The 22,295-nt window shown below is 36.9% G+C and overlaps 1 protein-coding gene across 1 annotated transcript; it reads left to right on the top strand.

Moving 5' to 3' along the window:
- Nucleotides 1-1,595: 1,595 nt before the first annotated feature.
- LOC105145130 (uncharacterized) lies at nucleotides 1,596-11,796 on the top strand. The gene is made up of 4 exons (XM_011054513.2): nucleotides 1,596-1,652; nucleotides 2,866-2,927; nucleotides 6,658-6,686; nucleotides 7,438-11,796. Exons 2-4 carry the CDS (start codon nucleotides 2,903-2,905, stop codon nucleotides 10,057-10,059), a joined length of 2,676 nt encoding a protein of 891 aa, XP_011052815.2. The 5' UTR covers nucleotides 1,596-1,652; nucleotides 2,866-2,902; the 3' UTR covers nucleotides 10,060-11,796.
- The last annotated feature ends 10,499 nt before the right edge of the window (nucleotides 11,797-22,295 follow it).

The raw sequence follows: 22,295 nt of genomic DNA, 5'->3' as shown, positions 1-22,295 counted from the left end.
AAAATTGCGTCTGACAAGTAGTTTTCGCAGGAGAGCAGGTTGAAGTTATACGAGTAAACGCAAAAATTATTTATTGAATGTAATTTTACTACAGAAAAATTTGTTCGTTTTAGCACAAAAAGCAACTTTTTCCTTTAACAAAATTGTATCCAATAAGTAGTTTTTGCAGGAGAGCAGGTTGAAGTTAGCAAATAAGCGCAAAAATAAAATTATTTATCGGACGCAATTTTGCTAAAGGAAAAAGTTTATTTTAGCATAAAATATCATGTTCTGTACTCCGAATACGCGAATTTTAGGACACCCTGTATATAAATAATAAATTATTAAAATTTATAAAACTTTTTATACATACATCTTATATTTATGAAATATTTAATAATAAATATCTAAATTTAGAATATTTAAAAAACATATTTGCATATATTTTCATATGTCTATAATTTCTAAAATAAAATAGATTTTATCCATGACCTTGCATTAATTAATTAATTAGATATAAATAATAATTTTTTGTAATTTTGTCACAAATTTATGTAGAAATATTTTTTAGAAATAAAAAGAAGAAATGTTTCTTTTTAATAATTTCTCTTGTTTATTCTGTTCATTTATATTTGCTAAGAAAAGGTGATATAAATTCTGCTTGTACAAGGGATAATTGTGGCAACAGCGTACATCTATTTTATCTAAATACAAGTAGATCGAGATGCAGAGACATCCTCGCGATCTTTCTTCTCTAAGACGATCTCCGCCGTCGATTAGAGCAACGCGAAATACACAGCACTTCGGTAGACGTTACTCTACTTGCAGTATTTCACTTTCACTAACCCCGGCCTCCCACAAGCTGCTCATCTCCGCGAGATCCCCCATCAGGACCCCCCTCTGGAGAAGGCCTCCTTCGGTCCCGCAGCGGGTCACTTACGTCGTGAGGTCGTTCCACGGATAGCGCACCGCTTATGGATAGTAATGGGCCCGCGCTAGATCCGCTATTTTGGGCCCAACCTGTCGATATTTACTTTAGATAATTATCCGGAATCGAAAAGGTCCAGTTGCCTCTCCTCTTCATCTGACTCTTACTTTTAAAGATGGTTCCTGCTTTATTTGTGGATCTCCCATATATAGGAGATTATATAAAATACCTATTATGTTCAATATTTAATATTATAAATTGAAATATATATACAAAAAATATTTATAATTGTTTATTAATATGAAATATTATATATCTCTTAAATTTGTATTATTCTCTTGAAATAATTATTATTAACGTAATTATCTAAATAAACTATATTATAGCAACATACGTTATATGTATTTCTTAAGATTTAACAAATAAGAAATCAGAGTGGAAGCAATATCCAATCATTTCTCTTACGATTTTTAGAAGCACAGACACCCCACACGAAAGGATCCATCTCATCGCTATTCGCGGTTTCGCGAGCTTCCCCACCTTGCATCCCGAAGAACAGAGGAAAAAAGGGGGCTCGATCTGGAGGCGGTCGAAGGATGAGCGCCGGGGCTCATCCCTGGTGGGGGCGTATCAGCACTTGGGGTGCTATCAAGGATATATATGCCGATGAAGTTACTTCCACCATCAGTCACTGTCTTGACTTACCTCAGCACTGCGGTGTGTTTTGTACATACGGATCGGTTGGGTGAGTCTTCGACATCACTTCATCCCCCTAATGATACCCACAATCGCGCTTTTGCCCGCTGCTCAACTCTGCGAGTACTCGCGTCTATCGCATGAATTGGACCCTTTTTTCGTTCTAACCAGTGTAAATCGCCCCGAGAATCGAGTTCGTTATTACATTTTTCCTCTGTAATACATCTGTGAGCGCGTATCCCAATGTGGCACCGATAACACGCACGAATGATTCGACGAAGGTCCCAAACTTCCGTGCGCAATGCTCGGGCTTAGAATGAGGAACGAACGCAGTGCATTAAAGCAACACGGTCAGTGATTTCCATTCGAGCGTATCTTGGAGTTCCATTTTCTTGTTAATATGTTTAATACCTTAACCCTTCGTGTACACAAGGGAGTGATGTAAGTTATAGCAGAGTAGGCGTATATGCTTATCAATGTTTTGTGTAAATTTATAACGCGAGGAACATATAAAACATTAAAATTTTTTCTTTTTAATATTATAACAATAAACTAAATTTCTATACGTATTTAAGATTTTAATAAAATTTCTATATTATATTATACATAGAAAGATATATTAATTAATTTCAGTTCTTTGGGACTGTATCATTCGCTTAGTTGTTTTAATTTAATGTTAGAATGAATCAATGTGATATATAAGTAATATATTAGGTGTTGGAATTAATTCGTAGCGTTTTTTAATGAAAGAATGTTATTTATTTCACATGAGCATTAAAAAATACATTAATGAAAGTACTTCCCATCACTTGTAAAACGCTACGAATTAATTCCAACACCTAATAAATGTACTGAAATGTAATGATGAATTTCATTTAAAAAAAATTTTAAAAGCACTTTTAGCAGAAATATCATCCATATTTTAACGAGAGAAATAGCTTACATTTTTAGCAACAAACAACGAAATATATATCAAATAAAATTTTATTATTTAAAAAATACTTGATGATTCGAAACCTTTTGGCAGAAAAGTTATACATATTTTAGCAAACAAATTGCATTTTTAGCAAACAGCATAGCATATCTCATCAAATAAAATTTATATAAACAAACGGAATATAATTTTTGAAGTTATTGCAAATCACTGCAAGTTTCAAAGTTTTAATATCCATCATTTTAAATATCTTTCTATAAACTAATTACATATATATATATATATATAAATGTACGAAACAGATCAATCGATTGCACTATCTTTTCAGACTCGCCCACTCCTTGAGGGTGCTTGCGCCAGCAAATATGCGGTTACGCTTGCTCTGGATCGGTAAGATAAAAGTGATATTGGTTCAAGATATTGGGTTCATCGCATGGCTTCACTTCATATAATCATCTAATGTAGTAACCGGGTTGTTACGTTAGCACATCATCAAGCACATGGGAAGAGCTAACAAAAAGCGACGCAAGAAACGTCGCGGCAATATCCGTCGGTTTTCCTCTGGAGAAAACAGAAAGATTAGCAGAGATTGCAGTGTCGTGGACAGAGAAAAGAAAGTTCGCAATTTGTGACGTGTCCCAACGTCAAGTATAACCTTCGTCTCAATAATCGAAGGAGATGAAAAGTTTCCAAGCAATTGTTAAGCAATTCTATACTAACTTACACCTTCCGTCCATCGAATTATCGTACCGTATAAGTTCTCATACGCGTTATTATGCACCACGCAATCAGTATGGCATTCTTTGACAATGTCTCTGTGACGATTGCAAATCACATCAGAAAGATATAAAAAGACAGAAAAACTTCATAAGCGCGCGATCATCAGTCGCAAACATGATAAAATAAAAATTTTCTAATAAATATGTTCATTTTTAAGTATTCTTATATTTAAAAATAATATTTGCCTTTTTTTAAATGTTCTTATTTTATTTTTAATTTTTATTGAACTTTCTGTCTCCAAGTGTAATTTCGAACTATAAAATCATATTATGAGCACAAGTCGTAATTATCATAATTATAATTTGTAGCAAATGAAGACAAATACGTTAAAATGTGTATTAACTTTTAAGTACGAGTTATAAACTGTTATAAAGAAATTTTATTTCTTGAAAATTTTTTTGATCAAGTAATGTCTAATAGAATTAAATGTCGTAATACATACATTTTTTATGATTCAATTACGATATTACAGTCCAAACGAGTTTTAAATTTCGATGGAACCTTCACGCAAGGTCTACGATATTTTTTCGTAACATCCTCTAATTAAAATGAATTAGAGATAAGCCAGCGCGCCGTGGGCTGGTATTGTTCCAACGCACTTTTACGTATTACGGGGTCACCATTTACGCTTACAATCATCCGCTTAAAATAAAGGTCAAGTGTATGCAGCGTACCGTGTTAGCGCAACTTCTCTCGCTTTGCTTCTTACGAATCTTAAGAACAGGCACCATTCAAGATCGTAAATCTATGAAAAAAGCGAGCGTTTGGAAAGTCAAAGAAAAGAATAATTCGGAAACAAGCTAAACTTTTCTAATTTCAAAGTCAAACTATGAAGTATGAATTATCACAGTTTCTTTATATTTGAATTATAGTAACTATATAGTAAAGAGAGACTAATTGAAGGTAATTAAAAGAGATTTTTTTAACGTGCTGCTATAATATAATTACGTTACACTGACATAAACGTAACTTTTTGGGGCAAAGATACTAGGAGATATACTAAAGATAAGAAAAATTCGTAGTCCGAGGAAATATAGTCTAAGATGGGTTAAGCCGTTTCCGTTACGACTTCCCTTCGGGCAAGTTACGTCAATACTCTGACGATCGTGCAACACTAGTGTACCACGTAACGGTTAAAGATCCTCTCAAACGATGCATCGAGTATCGTGCTCGGATTATCTTCGTAGATCACGCGAGGCTCGGCCATCTTGATCTCCGCCCCATTGTTTCGAGGTAACCAAAACCGAAGCTATCAACCGACAACAGGAAGGTGTACGAATAATGGTATGCGATACTATTGCTTGAAATAGCCTTTTAGCCAAATGCGTGGTATGGAAATAAATAACGTATGGAGGATGAAAGAAAAAGATCTCCTGCAAAATTATTAATTTTATTAAAATATGGAAAGAAATTCCCACACGTCGCTCAGGATGATCGTAACTATTCAAACAGTTTTTTTGTGCTTTTAGTCCCGTTCAGTAATATAGCCCATTAAAACTGAAAATCATTAGAAAAAAAAGCGTTGCTATTAAATATATGCCATTTATATTTCTATACATAATTAATTTTAAAATAAAATTTTATTAGCAATTTAATATAAGATTTATGAATTATTGTCTTGGGTAAGCCTGACATTGGCTAATTTTAAACTAGCTTTTATTACAATTACTTCTATGAATGCAAAAAATTGATTCAATTTTATAAGTATATAAATCAAAAATACAAAGCTAATTCAAAATTGAATTTCGGTTAATTATTGATTTGGAAACAAAATTCATATTTAATCTGACAAGAAGTAATTTTTTAAAATATCCATGACACTGTGACAATGATCTTATTCAAGCCATAGAGATCAATCGTATTTGCTAAGTTACACCTATTAGTCTACGTCGAAGTAAAGTCACCATTAGAGCTTAATTTATCAACGTCAACGCCTGAGGCATCATTGACGTTTGAATCGTTTGATAATTACAGTTATACGTTAAAAACGATATTTATCGCAAGAGAAAAATTTAATCAAAATTTTCATAATTTATTTTGTTACTTGCGTATAATAATCTCTGAATCCGTTTTCAATCAGGGGCCATGAGGACCACGGCTTTTGTCTTAAATATTTTCTTTCTTAAAAATATTTATAGCAAAATATTATATATACTTTTAATATTTCAGAAATACTTAATCACGATTTTGATATTCCACAAATATTTTTTTTAATTTAAGAAACTCCTAGATTTTATAGTTTAAAACTTTAAGACTACTACCATATTGTAAACATCGCGTTATGCAGCGTTATGCAAAAAGTCTATGCTGCAGCTTTTATTTTTTGTTTGTTGTTACAAACGAAAAAAATTTTCGCTTGCGATGCGTACGTTAAAAAATGAGAACGGAAAAATATGGAAATTGTGGAATTTTTCTTTTTTTTTTGTTTTTTTGGTTATTGGCAAAACATGGTATATATATTGGAGAAACTCGGCAACCCAATAGCATACAAATCTGCCAATGGCTTCCATCTTGAAGGGGGAGAAGTTTTTGGATTCGCTTTTGTTTTCAATAACGATATACTTGCTATTATATAGAGAAATTAAACATATTTTTCAATAAAGTATACTTTATAATTTGCAAATAAGATGATGTGGAAACTTAAAAAAAGCAGTGCTGAAAGATTTTCTTTCCGATCGCACGCGTTTCTTATATGTAATCGAAATAGACAGGTATTATTTGAGAACGTCACTTCATAAAGTTTACAAGAGATTACCATTTGGATCTTCTTGCATGCCCAAGAACCAGAGTTCTGTATCTGCTTAACAAGTAGCTTGCGTGATCCGCGAACCGGTGTCATTGCGAAAACGTGCAACGTCTTCACAATTCTCGTGTAACACACCACACGCACTCGTGCAGTTTGTTCGTACTGTTCGCTTCTCCTTCTTTCTCTTCTCCACGCGCGATCTTTTCTTCTGCGTTTATCCCTCTTCATTTTTTTGATGCTATTTACGTACGGGCAAGCGTGCGAAGAACCCGTAACTTCTCCGTGCCTACGCTCTGAGCGCGCTCGACAATGCTCCTTAATTAATTAGACGGGAAGTTATGTCAGAGATTTTTCAAGACACATTTCTCTTCTGTGAGATTCGCACGCAACCTCTCGCCATCGCGACGAATTGCGGCTGTTACTGGAGGCGGCGTCGACGGCACACAGCTGTTAGCATTCGAGATAATTGATGTCATAATCAAAATTCTTCCTTTGATGAATTTGTAACGCGCTTGTTGTAATTATGCCCGATAAAAAAAATTACAATTTGTCAAGGTACTCGAAAAAAATAACATCTTGTTTGATTTGTTTCAGTCTTGCTGGCTGTCACTCGTACAGCTTTGGTAAGTAATTCTTAACTATAGATTACGTTAAAATAAAGTATTCAGATAATATATCTCAATATAATTCGCAATTTTTTACGATTAATTTACTTTATTTATAAATACTGTCTTTTTAATCTCCTTTCTTTAATTTCCATCATAAAAGCGGTATGTTAAAGTCGATATAAATCAATGCGATGTAATCATTTTAATTTTTCGCGATCAACACATCTCTTTACGTTTTCTTTCCCACCTTATGAAACAGTATTTTTAGTTGCGCAACTTTGTAAGCACTCTCATATTAATCAGTCGTGACTGTTGTAACTTCACAACTATCACAATGATCGAGGAACGAGAAGACGCTCTCCTTCAGACTTTTCTATAAGCTCGATTCTAATGATACCGGAATCTATAAATTTGATATAATTAACCGTTCAAGGGTATCGTAATTTCAACTAATATTGAAATGATATTAAATATAATAAACGTATTTAAATCGGATTATATATGAGTAAATATGTATTATTTGTATTATTTATATTATAATTAAAACATTATTTACTTTTGACAATATATTAAATAACTCGCGATAATAAATTTAATTTCTTAAAATTAATTTATAAAAAAATTATTAGAAGTTAATTTTCTAAGAAAAATTTATTTATTTATTTTATATTTTTTCCTTGTTTCTTCACAAAAAAATTAGGTTATTTATCGATTCTTAATTTATAAGTTAGTCGATATTCTCTATACGTCATAATTAATGTTACAGGCTGATGACGAGGGATATAATTACCCTAGACCGACAAATCAACTTATACCAGGTACTTCAGGAGGAGGAACTGGCAAACCAGGAGGATTTCCAACTGCTCCCGGAGGATATCCTTCTGGTGGTCCAGGTACACCTGGAGTTCCTGGGGAACAAGGAGTTCCTGGTGGACAACCTGGAAGACCAGGTGGTTATCCATCGGGACCACCGGGATTTTCAGAACGCCCAGGCGGTACTCAACCAGGGAGACAACCTAGTTTTCCATCAGGTCCAGGACCTTCGGAGGGATATCCTAGTGGACGACCATCGATTCCATTTCCGAGCGGTGAACCAACAGGAAGACCAGGAACGGGTCCCGGTATACCGAGTGGACCAAGTGGACCAGAGGGGTTTCCAACAGGACCAAGTGGTGGATATCCTAGTGGCAGACCTGGTGGGCAAGGACCAGGTGGATTTCCAAGTGGGCAAAGACCTTCCGGATATCCGAGTGGTGGACCTGGCCAGGGAAAACCAGGTCCTGGATACCCCACTGGTCGGCCGGGTGGACAAGGACCAAGTGGAGGATACCCTAGCGGTCAGGCTCCTGGAGGTTATCCCGGTCAAGCACAAAAGCCTAGTGGCCCGGAAAGTGGATATCCTAGTGGAGGGCCAGGAGCTGGCTATCCTGGAGGTACTCAAAGACCACCTAGCGGTCCAGGCGTTCAGGGAGGGTATCCAGGAGGAAAAAATGGTCTTCAAAGTCCTGGTCCACAAGGTGGACCCGGCGGCTATCCTAGTGGTAGACCAGGAGCGCAAAGGCCAGGAGGTTATCCAGGTGGCCCAGGTCCGCAAGGACCAGGAGGATTCCCAGGTGGACCAGGCCCGCAAGGACCAGGCCTACAAGGACCAGGATTCCCAGGTGGACCAGGCCCGCAAGCACCAGGCCCGCAAGGACCAGGAGGATTCCCAGGTAGACCAGGTGGACCAGGTCCGCAAGCACCAGGCCCGCAAGGACCAGGATTCCCAGGTGGACCAGGCCCGCAAGCACCAGGCCCGCAAGGACCAGGAGGATTCCCAGGTGGGCCAGGCCCGCAAGCACCAGGTCCGCAAGGACCAGGAGGATTCCCAGGTGGGCCAGGCCCGCAAGGACCAGGAGGATTCCCAGGTGGACCAGGCCCGCAAGCACCAGGATTCCCGGAAACTGGTCATCCAGTAGGTCCCGGCGGACCTGGCGAATATACACATGAAGATGAGGGAACATACGACGAAGGTGATTATTCAGCTATTCCGGGCGAACCTGGTCGCGATTATCCTATATACAGTGAAATTCCGGAGACCAGTTTCCGTTGCGATGCCCAACAATTCCCTGGTTACTATGCCGACGTGGAAGCTCAGTGCCAAGTTTTTCACATATGTGCCAACAATAAGACCTACGATTTCCTTTGTCCAAACGGAACAATTTTTCATCAACAATTTTTCGTTTGTGTATGGTGGAATCAATTCGACTGTAACTCCGCGCCAAGCCTTTACTATTTAAATGAAAATATTTATGACTACACCATAATGGGAACACAAGGTCAAGGACCTGCAGGACCTTCTAGACCTAGTACTTATCCAGGAGGTCCAGGTGTTCCTAGTGGCCCTGGTGGTCCAAGCTATCCAGGAGGTCCAGGAACTCCTAGTGGTCCGAGTTATCCAGGAGGTCCAGGCGCTCCTAGTGGTCCCAGTTATCCAGGAGGTCCAGGCGCTCCTAGTGGTCCTAGTTATCCAGGAGGTCCAGGCGCTCCTAGTGGCCCCAGTTATCCAGGAGGTCCAGGCGCTCCTAGTGGTCCCAGTTATCCAGGAGGTCCAAGCGCTCCTGGTGGTCCTAGTTATCCAGGAGGTCCAGGCGCTCCTAGTGGCCCCAGTTATCCAGGAGGTCCAGGCGCTCCTAGTGGTCCCAGTTATCCAGGAGGTCCAAGCGCTCCTGGTGGTCCAAGTTTTCCAGGCGGTCCAGGCGCTCCTAGTGGCCCAAGTTATCCAGGAGGTCCACAACGTCCTGGCGGTCCAGGTTATCCAGCAGAACGACCTCAAGGTCCATCGGGACCTCAAGGTCCATCGGGACCTCAAGGTCCATCAAGGCCTGGTGGTCCAGGTTATCCAGGAGGACCGGGAGCTCCATCCGGTCCGGGACCGCAAGGTCCATCAGGACGACCAGGTCCTGGATATTTAGGTCCGCCATCAGGACCATCGGGTCCTCAAGGACCTCAAGGGCCAGGTGGACCAGGATATCCTGGAAGACCTCAAGGACCTTCCGGACCTACTGGACCATCGACGAGGCCTCAAGGACCTAGTGGTCCGGGATATCCAGCACCAGGTGGACCATCTCCAGGATATCCAGCACCAGGTGGACCATCTCCAGGATATCCAGGACAACCTCAAGGACCCACTGGTACACAAGGTCCAAGCTTCCCAGGTGCACCAGGTCGTTCGCAAGGACCTAGTGGTCCAAATGGATATCCCAGTGGTAGACCAAGTGGTCCAGCATTCCCAAGTGGGCCTCCCGGGTCAGGAGGTATCCCTGGAAAACCTGAGACGGGTTCGCCGTTCCCACCGCAAGGACCAGCGAAGCCTGATCGTGAGTACTTGCCACCGCGGATTGGATAAACATGAAGCTAAACTTACGGCACCTAATGACAACTTTCATCGTTAATGCCGGATGACGTGTAAATACGAGCCTCTATACTTGCGTATCTGTAATAACTAAGTGATCGATTATTCGTATTGCATTTATACTTTTACATATAAGGAATTTGATTATCCTGCTTAACTGTTTACTCATCCTTTCTGGGATTTCCACGTAGATAATTGATGCTATTTATATTATTGTATGTATTCTGATTAGCTTTAGTAGTAAAATATATTTATACAATAAACATATATATTTTTTCATATTAACAATTATATTAAAGTATATAAAATTAATTTAAACCATATTTCAATTTTATATTCATATGTTATAATATAAAACACATATGCATTTTTTTATATTTTATTAGTAAAATATAAAAAAATATTATTTTACCAAATTCTAAAAATTCTGGTATTAAAAGTTTTTGTCTTTTAGTCTTTTTGCTACATAGTTATTAATGCAGCGTATAAAAAGTAGTATAAAAAATTGATGAAATGAAAAATGTTTGGTTGCAATATAATTCAGTTTTTCAGATCTATTTGCCATCATTATTACATTAACGTACTTAATAAATCATAAGTTAATTTGAGCAATAAATATTTTTGATGTGAAATCGCATCAAAGAGGAGTATTTAACGGAAATCTTGTAATGAAATCATGAGTGAATAATATTAAAACCTGTATGCTGGATGTATTCATCATTGTCCAATTACATCTGACTAATTAATTAAATTAGAAATATGAAATATCTTTCATTATTTTTGTTATTAAATAAACATTAAATTCTAATCCAATTTCATATTTCTAATTCCTATACAGCAAAAATAATTATTAATGCTACTATTAGTAATATTGTTATTATTGATATTAATTGGCAATACAATTACTAAAATTATTATTATTATTACAATCTGATCTTATCGATTAGTTTGTATCAAAATCAATCGAAGACGTTGATGGAATACATGTAGCTTGTAAGTAAGTATTAAAACGCGACATATTTATTTATTCAGATTTAATGAAAATATGAACCATACCACTTATGATCTATCAAAAAAGATGAATCGGACGTCATGCGGATGTCATCGGTACTTAGATGTTTGTACGATTAGAAATAAGAATTTATTAATTAAATATAATCAAAACTACGTGAAAATTAACGTAACGAGGTACAAGATTTTATATTTTAAGACAACCTTGCCTTATGAAGTGTCATATAATAACACTTTTAACACAGAGTTAATTATTATATTTATCAAACACAATATGATTGTAAAGATGCAATTTTTAACGACATTTATGCGACATATTTTTTTAGTATAATTGAAACTACAAGTTTATGTTTATAGAATTGTAATAACAAATATTTTGTAAGTAAATTATAATACGTAAAACTGCGACAAATATACTTCTTACAAAAATGTCTTCAAGAATTTTATGATTTTAAGAATTATATATCTTTAAAGTGGAAGAAGCGTAATTATCATTCCGATAAAATAGTACCTAATTAATTATCACGCGGTCCAAAAATAACGAAGCAGTGAGAGTCCGATTTCTTCCCGAAAAGTGTATCATTGTTATATATAATTATGCAACGCATGACATAATTAAATATATATATATATTTTTTTATAACAATGGTTAGAGACTCCTACGTGGGATGCCATTATGTATATTTTATGCGCGAAATAAAGGAAACACCTTTGCAAGAATTATGTTGTCTCTATTCACTATAGGTCCCGCGGGTTACTGAAATCCACGCGAGACGGTAACACACACGTGCGTTACTACATATTGCCTTTCCCTTTCCTCTCATTACTATAATTAGTCATTTCAAATTGTTCGTGCCGGGGGTTACATAAATTCGTACGTACGCGGGCTACGTGCGATCATCGTTTCGCGATTTATAGTTGCGTGTATTTCGCAACGCGCCGTCTCTTCTGCGTTGTCTTCTGCGAGACAGTGAGATGAGTCAAGTTAAGTCGAGTCAAGTCGAGGCAAATCATTCGACGGGCAAATGATTTTGCGGATTCCCATGGCAGTGACGTTACATTAGATAAACGAGTTGTGAGAGGCCTGCTGCGGTTCGTTCACGCGTCTTAAATTGTCTGACATAGCTAACTGGGTCGTACGAAATACCTCATCCTGTTTATTCACATCACTCTCGTCAGATTGTTCTAACGACGCGACGTCATTCCATTAAAAGAGAGAAAAACGAGGAAAAACGATACTTAATCATAGCGCGTGGGGTATCAGAATATACCCCGATAGAGATAGACGCGCGTAAATCGCGAGATATGCGTTAGAATCGGTATATACCTGCAGTAACAGAGTAACACAGGCAATTCCAGCCGGTTAGTAGTATCGCGCGAATAATCAGACGCCCGCTGTTGTAGTTTGTAATGAAAGGAGTTATACGCAAAGCCAATTAAACTTTGGTCTGGAAAACGGCTAGCTTCGGGCAAGATAACAAAGGTCAATGGCTAATTAACAACGCATGCAAATTAGGAACGTAATTTGTGTGCGTTGCTAAATATCGTAAACGCATTGCATATTGTATATAGTATTGTTTTGTGCAAATGACTTGATAACGAAAACTAGATACGAAAAGTCTCTCGCGTCACAGCTGCATTACAAATGCGTACAGATTTTTATCTCAATTAAAACAACAAATTACACGAGCTGTTTTATCGCCACTCTAAAAAAATGTTTTAAAAGAATTTGGAACGAAAATTTTACGGAAGATTATCCGAGATTCAATTTTAATTATGATTAAAAATGTAATTTTTAATATTTATTATATATTTTATTACTGGCAAGAATTTTACAAATTATTAATAGTATAATAAATATCTTATTGCACGTCTACTCTTTTTTCGTAAAATATTCGCTATTTTTCCAGGTATTAGGTTAAAGTATCAGGAGGTTTGAATAACGGAACGTGACGGTGTAAGCCGAAGATGAATCTCTTTCTTTCTGGGGTATTAAGAAATAATCAAAGGGCTGCACAAAATAAAAGCGCGATGCAAATTGAAAATGTATAACGTAATATATTATGAGTCATTTTCATGAATACATAATGGATGAGTCTACGCGAATTCCGTTTCGTCAGCGCGGGGCACGAAGGTCCTGTGGAATACATGTATTCGCGAAAACGGTCTCGCTTGCACTTACATATTTGGTGCAACAGCAAGGCGATGATCGTGTGAAAAATGTAGAAATTAATGGGAAGGCGCCGCGCGCAGCTTAGAAATTACCGAGCCGTTACGCAAGGCAACCTTGAATGGCACGCGGACCATCTTGCTCGAAAAGTAGACCATCGGAGTGATGATAGTGACGGATTACCTGTTAACAGATCTGACTTGCAACCTGACCTTTTGCAGCTGGTACCGATTCCACCATAGACACGCAACGTCGACTATTTGTTGCGGGAAAGTAGAAATAGACATACACACTTCTGTCTCTACCTTTATTTCTCTCCCGGCCAGCATTACCGTATGTGTAGTTAATTGGCGTGCGTAATTGAGCTTTACCTATGCATAATGGGGATAACTAACGAATCAGTCAAGCGAAGAAAATCCTATTCAAAGATGATTATATCATGTAGGGTACAGTGAAATTTTACACGCAATTTACGTGATGTTTTTACAACGTTAGTATAATCTGTTACTTTGTAAAAACGTTCTGTAATATAAAATAAGTTAATTAACTGAAACTGAACAAGGTAAATGAAACATTTTCACAGAGAAAAGCAGAATCTCGTAGAAAATAATGATTTGAAATGGAATTCTCTTTGCTTAGAGATAAACGTATATAAATTATAAAACGGAAGTCAATTTCTTATTTTTTTATTAAAAAGATTTATAACGCAAGATTGCCGCAAATGTCTTTAAATTCAAGATGAAAAATGTATGCTCCGTGTAAAATGCTCATTAATGACAATTTCAACTCTTGACAATCGATACCTGTTGCATATCTGATGGCCATGTACACACTCGAAACGTAATGTTTTTTTTTTTTTTTTTTTGCAATTTGTTAGCTCGAGACGCGCGCATATATCTTAGCAGGGGTATCATTCGATGGGCACGACGAAGGTGCAACGATGACGAAATTTGTCAGCTCTTCAACTACCGACTACATTATTGCATCTCCCCATGATACGATACGGACGATGAAACTCGCTGTCACGGAAAATAGGACGAAAAACGGCGGGCAGCAGATGGTGTAGCCAATATCGCAAGGCGATTTGTGCAATTTCTGTAGATTGTAAATTGCAAATGACCGCGCGTGTTGCGGGATCCTCGGTTAAGGCAACATGTTTGCCTTTGTAAATTTTACGAATCGCAGACCGAACAACGTTCGCCTTATGGCGTCGCTACAAGAATCGATACTCCCTCCCTTCGAGCTTTACGATTTATGCAATAAATAAAAATGAGCGCTGCAAAATATACCACCGTTGCAAAATATCATACAAGCTGTCTAGTCATCGTGCATAATGATAGCTTTACAGATTGTTTACGAAATTTTGAGGATTATAAAAACATAGTTATTATTATACTTAATTTTTATAGAAAAAGCAACCGTTTGCTATTAACAGAATTTCATTTCTACACTGTTAAATCTACAGTCAAATTTCATCTAATTTAAGTCGCCACTGCTCCTACTCAATATATTGAGTATTTAACTAAAACAATGTATAAATTTGACACTATATAATGTCAAATTTATCTATTGTTTTAGTATAATATAATAATATAATATATTGAGTTAAATTAGATTAAATTTGGCAGTATAGATTTAACAGGGTGTGCAAATACAATAGTTGCAGCATTAATCCAAGGATAAGTACTGAAATTGACATGTACGATCACAATAGAGCAATCTTGCAGGTATCGTTAGCCAGGATGCATTTACAATGACGGGTGGTAACATTATAATGAAGCATAATCGGAAAGGCAAACGGGTTTCAATCGGTGCGTACAACTCGAAACGTCGCGCAATGCAAGGCACGACGCGCAACCGGTTCGCCGGGTCAGTAACTGTCATTGTCAGGGTCTATCCCGGCATGCTGTTCGCAATAGACGCATTGTCGAGGCACGTAATTTGACTTCCGCGAATAATACGATGCACTATGCACCGTGTGACACGACGTTTATCACGATTGAACGGCCAATGGATTTGATCCGCATGAAGAACTGGTCGATTCGTGAAGAGAAGTCGGAAGACGATTCCGTTTGTCGAATGAATAATAACGGATTGAGCAAACTTATGCCTTTCGGCGTCGGTCAGCCACTCGTCGTGCGCGGTCCGAATCAGTTTGATTCACACTTTAATAGCGTTTCCCAAGAGATCACGACCTCGAAGAAATTTAATGCAGAAATAAGAAACTAACATTTATGAGCTCGTTAAAGTATAAGCAATAGTTAATTAGACGAGAGAAAGAATATCTTCCAGCATTAGAAAAAATCTGGTTAATTGAAATTTTGATTGAAAATGAACAAATCAGAATTTTATAGTTGAATCTACTGTAATTCTAGTTGAGAATTCTGATGTGATCAGAATCTTCCGATTCATTTTCAACCAGAAATTTTTCTTAGTATAAATCGCGATATATCTATTTGATTAATAAAATATCGTCTTATTTATTCTAATTACTCATAAGAAAATTTAAAGATACATTACATAAATATGTTGTAAATTACAATAACAAATATTTTTTAAAATGTATTTTTACTCAATGGAACATCTGGAAAAAAATAACTTTCGCCTTCTCTTAAAAAGCGTTCCATTTCGATGACCTAACTCGAACTACGGATTTCGCGATGAATCTGGCTGAAACTTGACTTAAGCTTGCTTGTTCATGTAAATTACTTATTGCCATGATCGAACTATGACCCTGTATATCATCCAACCGAGACTCTTCCTCGACTGTAGCATTGTTGTTCCAACGCGGCTTTACTGATTGCGGAGCATTCGGCGTAATCTTTGCGGTTCCACGGTAACGAGCTGTGCTCGCGATAATAAATGCCGGGCAATCTGGGCGCCTGCCACCTACCAAACCAGGAACCTAAAAGGAGGCATCCATGCGATTAGTCGGTGATATTACGACAGAGCGCTTTCTCCATTACATTAGATGAGAGCGATGACAGAAGAAAGCGCAAGCAGAACCCTGGCGGATGTGCATACATAGAAACACCGTCACATGATCCGATCTTTGCGAAACTAGGACGAACCGTTCGATCGATGTATCAGCTTTGCGAGCGTGACTAACGTCTTACGTGAGACTCTCGAGCTGTAGAAGTCATCGTTCATGCTGGCGGCGAGAGAGGGAAAAAAAGCACCGACAGATACTTAACATACGGACACCGAGAAAATTTGCGAGAGTCGATGACTCCCGCGAGATAGTCGCAAAATCAGCGAGACTGAAAGGATATTGTTTGGCTGTTAACATCTAACGTATGAGGGAATGTGAATATGATGTTGCAAGAATCAATATCGGCGGCGCAGACGGCGACAACGTCCGCGTAACTCAGAACTTAACAAAGGAAGAAACGAAAGCACACACTTGTGCAGTGTTCGCTTTCCGTTTCTCTGTGAAACGCTCGTGTAGTCCTTCTTATCAAGACAGGCCATTATTGATCTTGGTTTTATGCAACCTAGAAAACGGGACATTTTAACGTAGATTACAGATTCAGCGATTTTAAATGCGCCAGTCTCCCAATCTTCAAGTAGAACCAACACGAAGAAACGGATATGTAAACTGTCCTTAATCATACTCTTAATACTTTTTTAAAAGTCTCCTTTTTTTTCTCATCTACTGATTCTTTTATTAAAAGACTTATTCACGCTTGGGCCACTGTTCGAAGTTTGCAATCTTAAGACGGATATTTAAAGGTTAATGATAGATGCTTCCTCAGTCGTGACGAAATGCGCAAGACTAATCGATGCAAACGCTCGTTCTTACTCTTAATAATAGTAATTTATTAGACACGTCGACGAATGCGTAGTCGATTTTTTTCTCAGCAAATACTCGATAGAATGTTTAATTATACAGTTAAGTAACATTGAAATCAAAGCCTCTTAGCAAATTTACATTTGCTTGAAATCATTGGATTCTGATCAAGTCTAACAAAAATTTAATTCTATAGACTTAAAATAAGAAAATATTTATTCTTTTAATTTTGCCTTTTCGCCAATAATTTAAAAAATTAAAATAATTTTTATATTACTTTCTATTAAAATATAATCTTATTCTTATATTTTGTCTAAAAATATTTTCGTTAAATTTAAAAAAGATATCTATTCTCTTAAGAAATTTTTTATCTCTGGTAAACAACAATTCTTCAAAGAAAAACTAACGACCTATTTCCTGCCAAGTAAAGAATCTCGAGAAATGCAGTAAATTTCATCCAACTTGGAAAGGATGAATGTTTGAAATAAAACCATTACTTTTCATACTAGCCGCTAGCTATTAACTTTAAGACTACGTTCTCGTTAAAAATAATTTTAAAGGAGCCGCGATGCGTCAAGAGCTGTGCAGTAAATTAAAAAAAAAAAATCTCAGAACTTTCTTAATGTACCCTACATGTAAATGCTGGCGACATCGATCATCAATGATACTCGAACATGGAAGATATCTCATCGGCACGTATGAGGAGTGCGGGCTAATGGTCTTTTAATGACTATCGTACCGTGCTTGCACAATTGCTTATTATCTGATCTATTACACAGACCATTCATACGCGATCAAACGCGAAAAATTCAGCGGCGCGCGAACAAATCGTACCGCTGATAGTTAAATGCGACTATCGATCCGTGGTTCGTTTTCATCAAATTTGCGCTCAGCGTGTACTCATCGAGACAGTAAATGAACAGATTGCATCATATCGCGCAATGAGCTTTCGGTGTTTGAAACATTAGAGCTGCGAATTAACGGTTATCACTAGATTGCTTAGAGAAACGCAATCAGAGCGAACTCAGCAATGATGTATGTTCAGTATTATTCGATTAAAAATTACGCTTTCCAATAGAGTATGATTAAAATGAGATAGCGTGAAATCGGATTTGCTTCGTTATTATAAAATGAGGAGATAAGTTGATCAGTTGTGGAATACGTATTTTAAGAATGTCTCGTTAAACATTACGTGACTTGTTGAAGATAAATAAATGAATGTATGAATAAGAACCTTTTCGTTGTTTCTGCATTTTCTAAATCTACTGATGTGTTTATAAATTACTGTATAATTACAACCAATGAAATGCAAGGTTCTAAAGTATTAATCGAGGGAGAACTATCGTCGCAAATTACTTGTCGATAAATCACTATTATTAAGAATAAGAGGGAGCGTTTGTATCGATTAGTCCTGCGGGTTTTGTTGTGGCTAGAAAAACTACTTTCATTAATATCTTTGAATATTTGTGATTGAGGAGTGTTTAATTTTTAAAAACCGATCGTGCACATCCAAAACCATCGTTCTGAATAAAAGAGGTGCCAATATATAGGCTTATATTTTGGCTTCAAAAAATTTATTAATTTTAGATATTTATTTAAATTTATTAAATTTAATAAATTTGGAATTTTATCTTCTCTAAAAGGACAATATAGATTTTTTGCGAGCAAATAAATTTTTAAAAATCAATAATTGATTTGTATATCTTTACAATCTTTTTTGAATAATTCCTTATTTTATGACTGCAAATTTTAAAGTTATTTTGTAATTATTTTTATTATTAAAATCCATTTTTAATATTGCGAGATGTTCTTAAACAAAATATATTAGATATTTAAAATAAATATTATATAAGATATAAAACATAATTTAAGATATAAGAAGGGATATAAGTATACTTATATCCCTTCTACAAATCTTATCAATTATAAACTCAATTCTCACGGATAATTGGATATCGATTACTAGACGTCATACATTGTAAGCATTTGTAAATAGAACAAAGATGGAACAAAAAAAAAATTGCAAAGCAATCTCGATCAATTTCTTCAGGAACGAAAACTTTTCATTTCCAACAGACATAAAATATTGCGTAAGTCTCCTGATTGTATAACCACGAATCGTATCACTAATCATTAGGAAACAAAAGGAACGTAAAAGACGTAAAAGACCTCGATCCTGGTGGCATATAAATAAATTCCTGTGTCGCACGAATCGTTCTTAATAGTAAACTTGTCTTACGAATGAATATATACCTACAACAACACGAAGATTCAGCAGTGATCAATCGTATAACGGCATGCTCGCAGATACAGTAATAATGCACCTGTGTAATATCGCTTCTCTTCGTACAGTGCAAACATATATGATTTCACTTTTCCCCGAGTTACGACAACGAGAATTATCGATTACCATAGCGCTGCAAATACGACATTCGGAATCCATAATACAGAAATGTGATTTAATGAGAGAAATTCCAAGTCATGATTGCACACAACGATGATATAACTTTACTTCAGACGTTAGCCGATTATTTCTCATTACTATATATAATCATACGCGACTTTATGTATCACGGTACGGTCAGTTACGATTTCTTGATATGTGCTATGACAAGAATGCATCTCTAGAAGTTCACGTCACTTCTTCTAGATACAGTAATGAATAATCGCTAAGCTTGATTAATAGACGTACCGCCTCCACAAACGTATTCCGGAACAAATGATACAGTAGCAACGTAAATTGTGAACGTCGCGTTGTGTATAACGTCACCATAAAGTTAATCGATGATCTTAAATCATGATTGCGTGTGCTATGGGTTCGTTGAATGTGGTATTACAGTTATCATTCCGTAAATCTGATTCTTAGATGTACCTTAAAGAGCAAGAGTTAGAAAGTGCATTGTCTCACTAGATTTCCTAAGGAATATTTGCAATCTGTAGTTTCAATCAAAATAAAATTTTAAATAATTTAAAATAAATTTTAGATATATATATATATATATATATATAATTAAAATTAAATACAAGACTTATCATGTAATATAGATTAAATACTTTAACATTCAAATCTCAAATTTTTATTAAAGTCTAAAATCTTTTTGCCTCTGAAGATTTCTTAAAAAATACTTCAATCTACCGTTCCAACTAAAATTAAATTTTAAATATTTATTAATAAAAAACAAGCCTTATCATATACAATATTATAAATTAAATACTTTAGTATCTCGAATTTCTTTGAAGTCTAAAATAGAAAAAGAATGAAACGTTGGTATTCTATTTGCATTTTTCGCGTAAATTCAATTTGTTAAATAAAAAATACGTATTTAGTAAGTGTTACAAATTCATCACGAAGCTGTTATCTACATCTTCGAGCTACCGCGCGAGGATAAATAATTACACGCTAATCAGAGAATCTTCGATCGAGCATTCTCGCCGTCATCCTCCGACACGCTTGATGACGGCTCGTGCCTAGACGTGACACGCATGATTGCTCTCGCCTGGACGCTGCCATCAACAAGACGAATATTATTATCGGATAATCTGATCACGGACTCATCCTCTCCTCTCGCGAGCGCGAGCGGTTGACATACTTTCCATTAAAGTGGTACGCGCCCGATGTGCGGTCGCGGAACCCAAGGTACTTTACTTCGCCTCGGTGGTAAAACGGAGGATTCAGCAGAGGTGTATCCGCGCGGGACGACGAGACCGTAGCTAACGAGCGCGATCTACGATGGAATGCAGAGGAATTGGGGAGAAAGTCGCGCGCGCGATGGTTCACCAGCTGTAATAAGCCTCCAGAGGAGGTGTGCGCGCGATGCGGCTCGTTTGTCGAGCCGGATGCAACCTCGACGCTGCAGCCTCGAGATGCCACCTCCTCTCCTAACGTCTTCAGCAGACATCAGGATGATCGATGGGGGCAACGCCAGGATCGCCGAGCGCCGTTGTTCACATAAATTATGACGCGACCAGGATAATGTCGGAGGATGCGAATGGAAGGTTCCTCTTTTTTTAATCACGTTCAAGAGAAAGGGATGTCAGATGATGTTTATTCTGCCGTGCGCGCAGATCTGTCGGAAGCCTCTAATTTCATTACTGAAATGGAGCCAGCTGCGACTTAATTTATTTCCCGATGCGTACAGATAGCGGGATTTTTAATGTGGTTATTAAGGCGAGAAAAACGCTCTCGATGGCATTTATCTTTCTGTCAAACTTACTTTAGATGTTTATCTTCTATTAAATTGAAAACATCATTGGTACAATTAGTTGCAGTCAATTATTGATTTTATAAACAAAAGATCGTGCCCGTAAGAATCCATGCGTTTCTAATTATTTTGTATTTTTGCAATTATAAATAAAACTTCACTCGTTATATAGCGATGTTATTATTACTCTAACTTTCTCTATTTAGCTTATATATTGAGCAAACCGAGCACTCGAAACGTTTCTCATGTGTTAGAAGACGTGAATGCCCAGCCTTGGATTACCATGGACCGAGAATAAGATAGGCGTATTCGGCACTAAACTCTGCGGCGTGAACCTTCGTGTGTATGTGAAATATACCTCGTTCAGATTCACGAGGTATAATCAAAAAGGAATGCGCTAACGCGCGGACCAGGCTTATTTCGCCTCTCGATACGCAAAGTAAACGAATCGTCTGGTATCCGTATTGAACGAAAGTGGTCGAGAAAGAGCAATTCTATGATCATGGGGGTTAATTGCTGCCTTGCGCTGTTACCTCATCCGCGCGTGACCTCTAGCATCTCTTTTTTTTTTCTCTGCAATGAGATTGCTCGAGATTCGGTAACACACCGTGTCATCAGTGCTAAAAAGAAGCAGCGATCCGAATCGGTATGCAACAAGTACTGGCGCGGTGAAAGCGTTTGGTCGGTAATTCATTCGCCGGAGAAATGGCACGTGGTCTATTGCAAAGTATATCATTTAGACGTATGATTTAGCTGTCGGATTATCATTATTAATATTCCGTTTCTTGGTTCAATTACGTAAATACACAGAATTGAATTAATCCGTAATTTGGTAATCCTGTATTATAAAGTATATTACCGTATATCATCTAAATAATAATGTAATGGCAAGTAATGGCAATAATATACCAGATAGTTTCCTCGGTTAAATATTTTTCTGAGAAGAAAATAAATATGCATTGATGTTCTCGATATAAATGTTAATGTGATTAATGTTACTTGTCATAGCAATTCTTCAACTTTAAAAATAAATACGTAGTAAAATACCGGTTAAAAC

Source organism: Acromyrmex echinatior, chromosome 16 (genome assembly GCF_024713525.1).
Source record: "Acromyrmex echinatior isolate Ae372 chromosome 16, ASM2471352v2, whole genome shotgun sequence".
Taxonomy (NCBI): Eukaryota; Metazoa; Arthropoda; class Insecta; order Hymenoptera; family Formicidae; genus Acromyrmex; species Acromyrmex echinatior.
The sequence above is the reverse complement of the archived record's forward strand: the minus strand, read 5'-3'. Positions and strand labels throughout refer to the sequence as shown.

Bases quoted from the DNA above. Each gene is read 5' to 3' on its own strand.
- LOC105145130 (XM_011054513.2), top strand. From the start codon at position 2,903: ATGCGGTTACGCTTGCTCTGGATCG. The intron at 2,928-6,657 runs GTAAGATAAAAG...GATTTGTTTCAG, and splicing joins GTTACGCTTGCTCTGGATCG to TCTTGCTGGCTGTCACTCGT. The intron at 6,687-7,437 runs GTAAGTAATTCT...TTAATGTTACAG, and splicing joins CTGTCACTCGTACAGCTTTG to GCTGATGACGAGGGATATAA.